The 14140-nt window shown below is 43.9% G+C and overlaps 1 protein-coding gene and 1 non-coding gene across 3 annotated transcripts in view; one reads left to right on the top strand and one right to left on the bottom strand.

Moving 5' to 3' along the window:
• The window catches only part of ADTRP (androgen dependent TFPI regulating protein), a 70013-nt gene extending 67205 nt beyond the window's left edge, over positions 1 to 2808 (bottom strand). For both annotated transcript variants that reach the window (XM_002714177.5, XM_017344905.3), the window contains exons 1-2: positions 2672 to 2808; positions 1810 to 2042 (exon numbers count right to left, since the gene is read on the bottom strand). In XM_002714177.5, the coding sequence (XP_002714223.1) occupies positions 1810 to 1953 (144 nt within the window). In that variant the 5' untranslated portion in view covers positions 1954 to 2042; positions 2672 to 2808. The remainder of the gene's footprint in view (positions 1 to 1809; positions 2043 to 2671) is intronic.
• A 2387-nt stretch (positions 2809 to 5195) lies between these two features.
• Positions 5196 to 5299, top strand: LOC127493312 (U6 spliceosomal RNA). Its single transcript, XR_007923371.2, has one exon. It is a non-coding gene; the product is annotated as a U6 spliceosomal RNA (small nuclear RNA).
• Positions 5300 to 14140: the final 8841 nt, after the last annotated feature.

Here is a 14140-nt window from a genome sequence, read left to right as displayed (position 1 = left end):
GGGTCTTTCAGAGAGCAGCAGGCCTCAGGAACAGCACTGATGACATGGGCCTTCCAGGGAGAGGGGTTCTGACGCTGGGATGAGCTCTTAAATAAAACCGTTGAGGTTGGTGTCCTAGGGTTGGCTATGCAAGGCAGGAAGGAGCCATTGTAGCTTCCTGAGTAGCAAACTACACCTTTAAAAGGGCAGGTTCAGAATACCGAAAAAAAAAAAAAGACAAACAAAAACAAAACAAAGCAAAAAATGCAAACCAGTGCTTTGGGAAGGTTAATCTGAGTAGCAGAGGGAAGGATTAAACACTGGGAGGAAAGTAAAGAGAGGATGAGGTCGTCTAGCTGCAAATTAATGAGAGCTTGGGATGGGAGGGGCAGTAAGACAGGGGAAAGGACAACCCTGGCAAAGGAAAGCGCTAATATTAGGCTTGGAGGCAAAACTGGAATTCACGCCAGGAAATGATAGCAACGCTGATAATAGAGTCTTTTCTGTTGGAAAAGGAAGGCTCTGGGTCATGACCGATGAGTTGAATTAAGATGCCAGAGACGGGTGTACAGGGGGTGGTGATAAATCTTTTTGTAGATATCCACACTGAAATCTGGATTCGATTGGAACACCAATCCTGGCTACAGACATTTCTCTCTTTGGTTGCCCATGTTCAATAAAAAGCCAACAGAGATACAAATCTTTGTTGTTGTTTGGTTTGGTTTGTACAATGGTACTATTCTACAAAAGCGTTTTCTGCTTTGTTTTCTGTTGATGTTTTTGTAAAATTCTATCATCCAGATATGCAGTGACCTTGGTACTTAACATTGCACTAGTGCTGTGCTCAGTGCTTAGTTAGCACTCTCAGGCGAAAATCAAGAAGCCAGCAAATGGCAAGTGAGGAGGAAGAAACACCCCAAGCCCTCCTTACCTTGAATTCTCTCCCCTCTGCCTCCCAAGCACTCCAGAGTGGCAGCTTTTCTGGATATGTTTGTCTCTGCTCACCAAACAAGGACTATCATTGCCAAGGAGTAGAATGGCCAGTTTTTGAAGTCAGATGCTTATATGACACCCTACATTTTAATCAAGAGCCTCAAACATTAATTATCACTCCCAAATATGTCCCATTTTTAGCTTTTGAAAAATACTTTTTAAATATCCCCAAGATATCTTTTTAAAAATCTGTTCTTCTCCCATTCATTCACACTTCATTCACCACAATGGGGTCAGCAAGGTTAGGAGGACAAGAAGGAATTAAGGTATTAGTTTTTAAACTGTTGAAAAAGTGTACTTGCCATTTAGTTGGTTGATTTGTCTTTTAAAATGGAGACTGAGCATTAAAAAATTGAAGTGGGAGCTGAACGTGGCAAAATGTGTTTGCTTTTCTTAGACAAATCTGTTAGTCTGTGTGTGCTGTAAAATGGCATTATTCCTCCATTGGAAATTACACTTCCTACACAACATATGCCACTCTGCCTTCTCTTCACAGACTTCCCCAAGCAAAGTTCAAAATCCTCCTGCATTTGTAGTCAGTCCCATGGTGAAATCATTAGCTTCATCTCCCGTTTGGGCTCCTTTGAGAAAAGTCCCAAGATGAGACCATTTAACAATGAGTCAGCACAAAAATGTAGTTACAAATAAGTTCCAAACTGGATTTCTCAGAGCGACTTTTTAACTAAAGGAGAAAGCCAAAAACTTGTGAACAATTAATGAAGGAAGACAAATTATGGAGTGGAATTTGGTAGTTGATAGACTCAAAAGATGGTATGTGTAGATGCACTGATATGACACACAAACAGATCAGTTCCTGGTGGGGCTGTATGGACTTACCAGATTAAGGATCGTCAAGTACTTCCACTGTCCACCACTTTGAAAGACTTTGGATTTCTTTCCTTGCTGTACGATGTAATAATTGAGGAAAATATACCAGTTCATAACGAGGAAGTGGTACACGCACGTAAAGGTCTTCGTCATGGCTGGCTCCGTCCGGGCCACGGTGATGGCTCCCGTAGCTGCCTTCTGGGGTCTGAGTCACAGTTGAAGTCCTCTGGCAGGCTGGAGAGCTGTAAAACACACCCCTCTGGGGTTGAGAGTGCCAACGCAGGCTGGCTTTTGCTTCTCTCGTAGGCTCCTTTCCTGATATACTTGTGAGACAGGATTATTGCTGGTTTTCAGCTGCCTGCCTCTAGATAATGATAATCTGCAGATTTGCATATGCTGGAACATTTATGCTTTGTGGAGGCCAGGGAGAGAGAGCTACACTTTGTCCTGTTTGACTGGGGCCCAAGAGCTACACTCTGCGCTATTTCACTGGGGCCCCATGGCAGGCACATGGTTAAGTGACCTTATTCTGTAGCTATCAACAGACCACAGTGAAACAGTGCCGTGGTCTTGTTTTCTTGGCCTTTCATTTGGACAGAACCCGGAAGCAGCAATGCTATCTTTTGAGACAATCAGAAGCAGGCTGATAAAGCAGGAGGTGGAGATTTGTGGGTGTGTTTAGGGCATGAAGAGAGGTGTTGTAATCTTGCTTCTGAAATCTCCCAGGCCTAGTGCAACCTCACACAACCTTTGATCCTGCAGAGTTATTCTCTTTCCTTTTTATTGGGTATCTCTGCTCTAGAGAAACGGGCATCTCTGTGCACTGGGGGGAAAGGAAAGGAAGAGATCTGTGGCCGCCACCGCAACATACCTGAGTTTAGACATTGCTGGGAGTGGGTAAGGCTCTGGGCACGGCCGTTCAGGGGAGGCGACATGATTGCAGGGCCGGCCTGGCCTCAACCAGGAGAGGGACTTGAGGGAGAGCTGGAAATGTGATGCCTTGTGACATCAGCTGCAGGTTTCCCTGGGCAACTGACTGGGGGAGTTGAGCAAATCCCTCAGAGAAATGCTCCCAATGCCGTTACGTAAGGCTGAGGGTGGTGCTGCAGACGATTTAGCCAGAGCTTTCACGTCCTGGGACAAAGAACTGAAGACTGGACGTGGCGGCCCACAACAAAAACAGAAAGAAACTCACCTCCTAGGAGTCAACAACCTCCAAATGTCAGGAGCTGTAGCCAGGAGAGAAAACTTGAGCTGGCCAGTGAAGACCTGCATCACCATTGTGTCTTGGTGTGCTGGGGCTGCAGTAACAAAACACCCTGGAATTATAGAACAATGGGCACATGCCTCTCTTAGTGCTGGAGGCAGGAAGATCAAGGTGTGGGTGCTGGTGAGGGCTCACTCCCTGGTTCACAGGTGGCAGCTTCTTGTGTGTCTTCCATGGTGAAAGCTCCCTCCATCCCATCTTAAAAGGCAGTGAAACCTACATGCGATCTAACGCCCTCAGGGCCTGATCATCTCCCCCAACCCCCATTCTAATACCATCAGCTTGTGGGTTAGGATTGCAGTTTATGAATTTGGGGGGATGGGGGATCACAAAGATTGAGACTGATATGGGGGAACTAGGAAGAAAGATGAGCTCTGAACAGTTGAACTGGAATATTTTCTCAACATTACTGCATAGCCCTGCATTGCCACTCCATCTCTCTTTCCAGGGTGTACATTTTCCCATGAGGCACCCCTCTCATCCAGGGCCAGGAAGGAGACACCACAATGGCCACCTGGAAGCTAAGGCTTACGTGGAAGCACCATGAAACTCCCAAAAAGCCTCATGTACACTAAACCTCACGCAAACTCCGCCTTGTTTGTATATTGAATTAGAGCACACTGCACCCTACCTCAGAAAAGGGACTGATAATGTGGGAGTAACCCTTTCTTCTTCTTGGCTTCTGGACCATGCTTCTGGGTCTTGCTTTGGCCTCCTCCCACACTCTCTCCTCATAGGCAGTTCTGACCCACTCATGACAGCTATCTCTCTGTGTGAGACTGTCCACAGTATATTCATCACAGGAGGGTATATTCACTCTCTTTTAAGTAAATCCTGCTCTCATTAGGGCACTGTAGTTATGCTTCTGCTTTGAATTCTTAGCCCTGTGGGAGCAAGAACTTAGAATAAAAAATTGAGATACTTATTCTCATAAAAAGATCATAATAAACCATTCCACTGAAGAAAGTCATGTAGAACTCTGTACAAAACTCAACAGCCTTGGCTAAATTGCAAATAATAGAAGCATCTAACAGTTTTACACTGCTTACTATTTTTGCCAGGCAGTGTTCTATGGGCTTTATAAATATTAATTCAATTAATACTCTAAACCCCTCTATGTGATAAGTAGTTTTTAAAAAGTATTTATTTTTTATTTATTTACTTCAAAGGCAGAGTGACACAGAGCTAGGCAGAGAGAAGGAAAGAGATCCTTTATCTGTGGGTTCACTCCCCAAATGATTGTGATGTCCAGGGTTAGACTGGGCCAAAACCAGGAGTCTGGAACTCCACCCTGGTTTCCCATGTGGATGACAGGGGCTATATTCCATTGCTTTCCCAGGTGCATCGGTAGGGAGCTGAATTGGAAGTGGAGCAGCTGGACTTGAACTGGTGCTGTGATCTGGGATGCCAGTGTCACAGGGAGTGGCTTAGCCCACTGAACCACTATGTCAGCCCTGTTTAGTACTTTTGTCCTCTTCATTTTCACATGAGAAGATAGAAGCTGAGGTTGCAAAAAAGGATGCATTCAACAACCCATAGAAAGCAAAGCTGCCTTTTGTCATCTGAACTATTAAATTCAAAGAACAATATTTGCTCTGCAATGCACAAACTCCCTTTTCAATATTTCCTACCTCCTTTCTGGGTGTCTTTTATCCCCTTACCTTTCCAACAAAGAGGTCTCTCAAAAAAGGATCAGATATGGTTTGAAACGTGATGCACATATGAGTTATTGTGCTATGTCTGTTAGTCATCATTGTAGATACAGAGGCTACATCCCTTTGGACAAAAATATTGAGTTTAAGTCAGGTGCTGGGTAGGGAGGGGGACAAAGGTGGGAGAGGATGGGCAGAAAAGGACCGGAACCTCTGGACTGTGTGCAGCCAAACCTGGACAACGGCCTTTCACTGCCCATTTTTTTTCCCTGCATTTTTCACAATGTCCACAGAAGTCTCTTGTAAACATTGACATAATTGCTTAAATTTCTCAGTGAGAGATTTAAAGTTTGAAATTGCAATCCGATTGTTAGCTTCTTAATAAATAATGACATATGATCTGAGGGGTCATCAAAATGTTCACAGAAAACGTGTATTATGAAAAAACTAAGTATAGATTTCAAAATGTTAGGACAGTGCTTGCTTCGGCAGCACATATACTAAAATTGGAACGATACAGAGATTAGCATGGCCCCTGCGCAAGGATGACACGCAAATTCGTGAAGCGTTCCATATTTTTTTTGTCTATTCTACTTAATACTACTGGTTTAATTCTGTAATTAATACACAGTTATTCTTAAGTGTTGAAATTTAACTGAAATGTGATCCCTGTTAAATATAAGAGTGGGAATAAGAGCGGGAAGAGATGTACAATTTGGGACATGCTCAAGCTGACTTGCCCCAAATGGTAGAGTTAGAAACATACCAGGGGATTCCAATTCAATCCCATCAAGGTGGCATGTACCAATGCCATCTCACTAGTCCAAGTGATCAATTTCTGTTCACAATTGATCATAATGAAAGGACTAAGAGTCAAAGGGATCACATAAACAAGTCTAGTGCCTGCTAATACTAACCGATAGAATAAATAAAGGGGAGAGGGATCCAACATGGGAAGTGAGATACTCAGCAGACTCATAGAATGGCGGATGTCCTAAACAGCACTCTGGCCTCAGAATCAGCCCTAAAGGCATTCAGATCCAGCTGAAAAGCCCATGAGAGTATTTCAGGCATGGAAAGCCAAGACACTCTGGCAAAAACAAACAAACAAACAAACAAACAAAAAACAATCAACAACAACAACAACAAAAAAAACAAACCCAAACACCTAAATGAAAGATCTCTGTGAGTGAGATCCCAGTGGAAAGAACAGGTCTTCAAAGAAGGAGGTACCTTTCTCTGAAGGGAGGAGAGAACCTCCACTTTGACTATGACCTTGTCTAAATAAGATAAGAGTTGGTGAACTGAAAAGGCTTCCATAGCCTTGGAAACTCATGACAAGAGCCTAGGATGATTACTGATGCCATAAACAGGAGTGTCAATTTGTAAAGTCAACAACAGGAGTCACTGTGCACTTACTCCTCATGTAGGATCTCTGTCCTTAATGTGCTGTACATTGAGATTTAATGCTATAACAAGTACTCAAACAGTATTTTTCACTTTGTGTTTCTATGGGGGTGCAAACTGTTGAAATCTTTACTTAATGTATACTAAACTGATCGTCTGTATATAAACAAAATTGAAAATGAATCTTGATAAGAATGGAAGGGGAGAGAGAGTGGGAAAGGGGAGGGTTGCGGGTGGGAGGGAAGTCATTGGACGGGGGGAAGCCAATGTAATCCAAAAGCTGTACTTTGGAAATCTATATTCATTAAATAAAATTTTAAAAAAATGTTAGAACACTATAATCATCACGTACCAGCTGTTTTTTTTAAAAAAATATCTATTTTATTTATTTGCAAGTCAGAGTTACACAGAGAGAGGAGAGGCAGAGAGAGAGAGAGAGAGAGAGAGAGAGAGGTCTTCCATCCAATGGTTCACTCCCCAGTTGGCCACAACGGCCAGAGCTGCACCAATCCGAAGCCAGGAGCCAGGAGCTTATTCCAGGTCTCTCACACAGGTGCAGGGGCCAAAGGACTTGGGCCATCTTCTACTGCTTTCCCAGGCCATAGCAGAAAGCTGAATTGGAAGTGGAGCAGCCAGGTTTTGAACCGGCGTCCACATGGGATGCCGGCGCTTCAGGCCAGGGGATGCCTGCACTTCATGCCAGGGTGTTAACCTGCTGTGCCACAGCGCTGGCTCCATACCAACTATTTTAACATATCTGAACAGCATCTAGTTTGCAGGGCTAAAAGGGTAAGACACAAGTTTGAAAAGATTGTTATCAGAGCAAGATGAATTCTACAAGAATAAACAGCAAATTGATGGTGAAGTTTGGATAGAAAAATGGTTAAATCATTCACACTTCATAAAAAATTTATAGAAACAAGGCCTCAAAGCAGTTTACAAATGGGTAACACATTTTAAAAAATTTGTTTATGTGAGGCAAAGATAAAGAGAGACAGAGACAGAGACAAAGAGACAGGCACAGAGACACAGAGACACAGAGAGAGAGAGAACGCTCCTGCCCAAGCTTCATTTCCCAAATGCCCATAGCAGTCCTTGTTTGGGGCTTAAGCTGGGAGCCATGAACTCAATCCAGGCCTCCCACATGGGTGGCAGGGACTCAGTTACTTGAGCTGTCACCACTGCCTCCCAGGGTCTGCAACAGCAGGAAGATGGAGGCAGGAGCTGGAACTCAGGCACACGACTGTGGGATGCAGATGTCTTAACCAAAGTCATAACTGTTAGGCTAAACACTCACCTCAGATAGCTCATTTCAGAAAGGGATGGAATGATGTTGAAGATAGAGTTTGCAGTGTCAGACCAACCACACTGATTTGGAAAGAAAAATTTCATCTGTTGACACCTTAATTGAGGAGGACCAATGATTAACAGCAGAAACAATAGTTAATACCATTGACTCAGCTTGCACAATTCTGAATGACAAATTACAATAGAGCAAACTTTCTACCCAAAGGGCATCAAAATTGTTCCACCAGGTCAGCTTCTGACAAGAGCAGAACTTTCAACAGAAATTTTAAACAAGTGGTATCGAAATTCAAAAACATTTCTTGGAAGAATTGTAACAGGTGATGAAAAATTTGCTTACCAGTGTGATTCTTAAGACAAAGCACAGTGAAAACAAACAATGGTTACCAAGAAGAGGGAGGGGTCCAGTCAAAGCAGAAGCAGATGGGTCAAGAGCAAATGTCTTGGCAATAGCTTTTGGGAATGCTCAAGGCACTCTGTTGACTTTCTGGAGGGCCAAAGAACAGTAATATTTGATTATTATTGAGAATGTTTTGAGAAGATGAGCAAAAGTGCAGCCAAAAAAATAAACACCCAGGAAATCTTCAATGGATAGTTTTTCTTCATGGTGCCAATGCTCCTGCTTAGTCCTCTCTTCAAAAGAGCAATTTTGCAAGACTTTCAGTGGTGCATCATTAAGCAGCTGCACAAGTATTCTGATTTGGTTCCTTCTGACTTCTTGTGGTTTCCCAATGTTAAAACAACCTTTAAAGAGAATCCATTTTCATTTCATGAATAATGGGGAAAAAACTGCTGCATTGATATGGCTAAATTCTCAGGACACCCAAGTCTTTAGGCATAGTCTAAATGACTAGTTTCATCATTTACAAAAGTGTCTTGAACTTCATGGAGCTTGTGTCAAGAAATAGATTATATTTTATTTTTATCTTTTAGTTTCCACAACCTTATTTGAAGTTCTCTCTTCTATGTAAATGAGTGATTATATATAAAAACTATACGATTTCTTGGTTCAATATCTATTCTTATACAGCTGCCTACTAAAATGTTGCCAAGAAGAAACTTTACACTGTGACCATATTCACATCATAATTTGTATTCCTGGTTGAATAACCAGATACATTTTCATGAAACAATTTCATCAGCTGTCCTCTATCACAAGACCAGGCTTTTTCTTTGGGGAATGATGAATGTGGCCACTAGTTACCTAATATTAAACATTAATATATATTAAGTCTATTTGCCTTTTTCCTCTCTATAAGTATTTGGAGACCTCATGTCATATCCAAGAGAACAGGAGAGAACCATTCACTGACTTTAAAAAGCACTTGATACAAAATTGTTTTCCACAGGAAAATTAAAAGTGCAAAAATAAGCACATTTCCTATTCTTTTTTTAAATTTTTTGACAGGCAGAGTGGACAGTGAGAGAGAGAGACAGAGAGAAAGGTCTTCCTTTTCCATTGGTTCACCCCACAATGGCCACTGTGGCAGGTGCGCTGTGGCCGGTGCACCGTGCTGATCTGAAGCCAGGAGCCAGGTGCCTCTCCTGGTCTCCCATGCGGGTGCAGGGCCCAAGCACTTGGGCCAATCCTCCACTGCACTCCCGGTCACAGCAGAGAGCTGGCCTGGAAGAGGGGCAACCGGGACAGAATCTGGCACCCCAACTGGGACTAGAACCTGGGGTGCCAGCGCTGCAGGTGGAGGATTGGCCTAGTGAGCCGCGGTGCTGGCCACATTTCCTATTCTGATTTGAACATTGCACAGATAACATGATCACTCAAAGTGGCATTCTGGGACTCTGAAACACTGTTCGTTCATTTCACAAAGACTTATGGAGCAACAACTATTTGCCAGTTTGGGATTTCCTGAGCAATAAAAATAGATACAACCCTACCTGCATAGAATTTTTATTGTAGATGGGGAAACCATATTCAACAGCCACAAAGTCACATGCTGATTACAACTGTGGTAACTTCTAGTAAGGACAAACCCAGTGGACTTGTTAGAGGGGTAGCAATATTAGCAGTGGGGTGCCTTGGAGGTGATGGGAGTCAGTCCCGTGAGGAAGTTGTATGTGAGCCAAACTGGTCCTCCCAAGATTCCCAAGATGCTCTTCTCTTCCTCCCAGCCACTGTAGCAAGCCCCTTTCTCCGCCAGCTGCTTGTGTGCTGTGACTTCTCTGGCGCTGGTCCAGCTGACTGCCAGTCTCACACAGCATGCCCACACTTGTGTTTTCATTCACATTTATGACCACACATTTTAGACCTCTAATCCAGGTCCTTTCCCAATCCCTCCATGATTCAGACGTATCTCTGACTATCTGTAACTGGACATCTCCTGGATAAGCCAGGCTCACCTCAAAACCTCTATGTCTAAAGGAACTCAATACCTTCCCCCAAACCTTGTCTTTCTCACCTACTCCATCATTCACCTGGGAAGTTGCCTTGTCTCTTCTCTATTCTTTGCTTCCCAAAGCCAGTGAACTTCCAAAACATGCCAAGTTCACCTCCCAAGTCAGGCTCAAGTCAGCCCCCTTCTCTCCACTTCTTCTGTAACTTTCCTAGTTCAGGTCTTCATTGCCTGTGGCGCCTGGCTCCAAACACATTTTCCTGATCCTAGTGTTATCCTAAAGGCTAAGGCTTTTGTTCCTAAGGCCAGGGAGCTATTCTTTCTGGAAAACCCCATCCCTGCCCAGTTTGTCTTTTACTTCACTAAAATCACCTGTGGCATCACATCCAGCTTCCAGGACTTCTAATCAACTGCTCGCTCTCAGCCTCTCAGCAGCTTTGCTACTCTCTCCAGCCTTGTACTGGATGTTCTTGTAACCACAGCAACGTGACAGGGCTGCATGTCCCCACCTGGCACCCCGGTGCCTTCACCCTTGCTGTCTCCTCTCCCTGATGGCCTCTGCTGAACACATCTGTAAAAGGTTGTTGCATAGCCACAAATGCAGCTCAGGGCTCCCCTGGCCCCAGGAACCCTTCCCCGAACCTCTCTCCTCAACCAGGGCAAATTGAACAGCCCCTTGTGTCTCTCTCATCCCTGCAATCCACATTGACACTGGGAATGAATCTTTTCCATATGCTGTTCTCTCTCAGAGATCCTAGGCAGTGTACTTGAATTCCAAGAGCTTAATGCTAGATACACAATAAATACATAATAAATACCTATTGAATAAGAGGGCAAAGGGCCCGGCATTGTGGTATAGCAGGTAAAGTCACCGCCTGTGATGCTGGCAACCCTTCTGGGTGCCAGTTCCTGTTCTGGCTGCCCTATTTCAGATCCAGCTCTCTATTAAGCAGTGGAGGATAGCCCAAGCGTTTGGGCCCCTGCCATCCACTGGGAGACCTGAATGATGCTCCAGGCTCCTGGCTTCCGCCTGACCCAGTGCTGGCCATTGCAGCCATCTGGGGAGTGAAGCAGCAGATGGAAGATTCTCTCTCTCTCCCTCTCTCTCTCTTCAACTCTCTCTGTAACTCTGACTTTCAAAATAAATAAATAAATAAATAAATAAATATTTTTAAAAAGTAGAAGCTAAAATGGGCAAAAGACCTGAAGAAACACTTCTCAAAAAATTTATACAAATGGCCAACAAAGCTTGAAAACAAAGTTTAAAAACAAAGTTCACCATCACTAACGCTCAGAAAAATGCAAATTAATGGGATATCACTCATACCTGTCAGAGTGGCTTTTTTTCTTCTTTAAAGACTTACTTATTTATTTGAAAATCAGAGTTACACAGAGAAGGAGAGGTGGGGGGGATTTTTTGTTTTTGTTTTTGTTTTAAGATTTATTTGTTTATTTGAAAGGCAGAGTTATAGAAAGAGGAAGAGAGAGATCTTCCACCCCCTGGTTCACTTCCCATTTGGCCACAGTGGCCAGAGCTATGCCATATCAAAGCCAGGAGCTTCTTCCAGGTCTCCCACTTAAGTGCATGGGCCCAAGGACTTGGGCCATCCTCCACTGTCTTTCCAGGCCATAGTAGAGAGCTGGATTGGAAGTGGAGCAGCTAGGTCTTGAACCGGTGTCCATATGGGATGCTGGCACTGCAGGCAGTGGCTTTAAGCACCGGCCCCCTGGCAGTGGCTTTTTTCAAATTGACAAAAGAAAACCAGCATTGGTAACGATAGAAAGAAAATGTAAACTTAAAATCTGTTGGTGGGAATTTAGATTGGGGCAGCCATTATGGAAAACAGCATGGAGTTTCTAGTGATCTTGCAATCCCACTACTGGCTGTTTAATCCCAAGAAAATGCAATCAGTATTTTGAAGAGATAGTTACTCCCTCACATTCATTTCAGCATTATTCACCATAACCAAGTTGTGAAAAAAAAAAAAAAAAAAACCTAAGTGTCCATTGGTGGATGAAGGATGAAGAAAATACCATCTAGATACACATTGGAAGAACTTTAAGTGAGTTTATGCACATTCTATTATAGTATTTATCATATCATGCTGTAATGTTTTGTGTGCATTTTGTCTCTGCTACTTGACTGTGAACCTTTAAATAAATTCAAGAGATCACATGACACAGTGACTGAAGTTCATAAGAATCTATTGTATACTTGAAAATTGCTAAAAGACTAGATCTTAAGTGTTATCACCATAAAGAAGTAATGCATATGTTAATTAGGTTGATTTAGCTATTATACAATGTCTACTTGGAAGGGAGCTTCAAAAAGTATATGAAAAATCTGCATTATCTTATATTCCATAAACTTTTTGAAGCCCCTCTCATATTTCAAAGCACTTTGTTGCACACCACAAATGCAATTTTTATTGTCAGTTAAAAATAAATAATAGTGATAAAATCATCTGTAGAATAAATGAATATGTGGATATCAGACAGAACTCTGCTGAGTTTTACTATAAAGCTGGCTCATTCATGAAAAGCCTACCTTGTTCTAAATGTTCAGCTGTTGTCTTCAGGGAAGGGTGTAGGATGCTAAGCGAGTAAGACACAGCCTAACCCCTGGAGAAACTAACAGGCAAGTGGCGGAGACAGATATGTAAACAAAAAATTACTGCATGATGTGATAAGTACTATAATAGAGGTATGCATAAAGTACTAATGGAGCCTACATTATCCTGCACATCATTCTGTCATTCTGAATATACAGAAGATTGAGCTTAAGACGAATGCATTGAGTAAACCATGGCGAACTCCAGACATCATGTAGAAGATAAGGTTTAAAGGAATCTCATTGAATAAGGCAGTCATGGCCACCAGCGTGAATCACAGTTCTGCTTGGTAGAGATATAACCAGTTCCTGAGCTAATCATTGAGGGTTGAGGTGCAAAGAGCCCAGAGTTCCTGACTTGGGCTCTAGTAGGAGCCTGTACACCTGCGTGACCTGGGGCTACTCAACCATCTGCCTCCCTGGGAGTTAATTTCCCCAGTTGTGAAACAGGGCTCAAGGAATCTCGAATGGTGACTCTCTAATCTCCCAAAGCCAGGATATCAACGGAGCTCCAGGGGCAACTGATGAGCCCTGACATCTGAAGAGACTGGCCGGAAGCTCCAAGCCTACCCACACATTCCGTGGCACCAACCATGGCGGGAAGTGTTGGAAGATGCTCCATGACAAGGATGCAGGTAGCACACTGGTAAGAAGGAAATAGGACTAGTAGGGCACAGAGTCCTTGAGGTTATTGTGAACAATCTGTGGGAGGGTGGCTTCATTGTGTCACAAGGGAGACTCTCCAGCTGCCAGTGCTAAATTAACAGCCAATAAAATGCAGTAATTCTGATCTTCAAGACAAGGCAAGTTGGGAAGACTTCCTTATTTCACTTGCCCTCTTAACCTGCACAGAATTCTCTGGAATGGCTCATTCTCTTTAAAGCTATTCTATACCCCACAGTCCTTATGGGCGTGATCAGCTTTTCCCACTCGTCCATGGGAAAGAAGTTCCATCAACAACCCTCCAGCTGAGGGGATACCTTTTGCTGCTGCAAGCCCAGCTGATGCTGCCAACCAGAATCTCAGCTTCTCCCAGGCTGTCTGATTTGCCTCTGCGCCCTCAGCACTATTCAGGGTAACAGGTAAAGTCCAGATGTTAATAAGGATTTGTGGCTTGCATGAATCAATTCTGGTATTGTGGTATTCTTAGTATCTACCAAGGGGGTTTCTTACCCTGAAATTTCCTGATTATTGCTGTCGCTCCCCCTCTTCGTGGAGGAACGACACAGGACCCTGTGCTGTTCTTTCGTCTGCTCGGCCCTCCCCGGGTTTGCTGCTGGTTCTTCCCGGGTTGGCTACTATCCCTTCCACCTCCGTGGAAGGGCGGTTCCCCCTGGCCACATTCCCCACTTCCGCAGGGGAGCGGCACACCGCCGGCCGGCTTTCTCGGGGGCTGCACAGGTGTTCCCCTTAGATGTTCCCCTTAGATGTTCCTGGTGCATGCCGTCTCTCTCCTCCTTTATAGTCCTCCTCCGCCAATCCTAACTCGGCTGCCCACACGCCGAGTACGCTGCTCTCCTCCAATCAGGAGTAAGTCCTACAGTTTATTGGTTGAACTGGAGGCAGCTGTGCAGGAGCTGTTTACTTCTCTCCCAGTGCCATATTGTGGGAGAGCAGATGCATAGAATAAGTCTTAATTCCAGTAACTCAGTCCAGTCCGGGCTGCTCCCCACAGATCCCCCTTTCTTTTTATTTTTTGGCGTTGATACGTGCCTGTCTTCGGTGTCCCGCGGCACACACTCTGCTCTAC

This window comes from Oryctolagus cuniculus, chromosome 5, assembly GCF_964237555.1.
Source record: "Oryctolagus cuniculus chromosome 5, mOryCun1.1, whole genome shotgun sequence".
Classification (NCBI taxonomy): domain Eukaryota; kingdom Metazoa; phylum Chordata; class Mammalia; order Lagomorpha; family Leporidae; genus Oryctolagus; species Oryctolagus cuniculus.
Note: the sequence above shows the minus strand (reverse complement) of the source record. Positions and strands in the feature narration are given on the sequence as shown.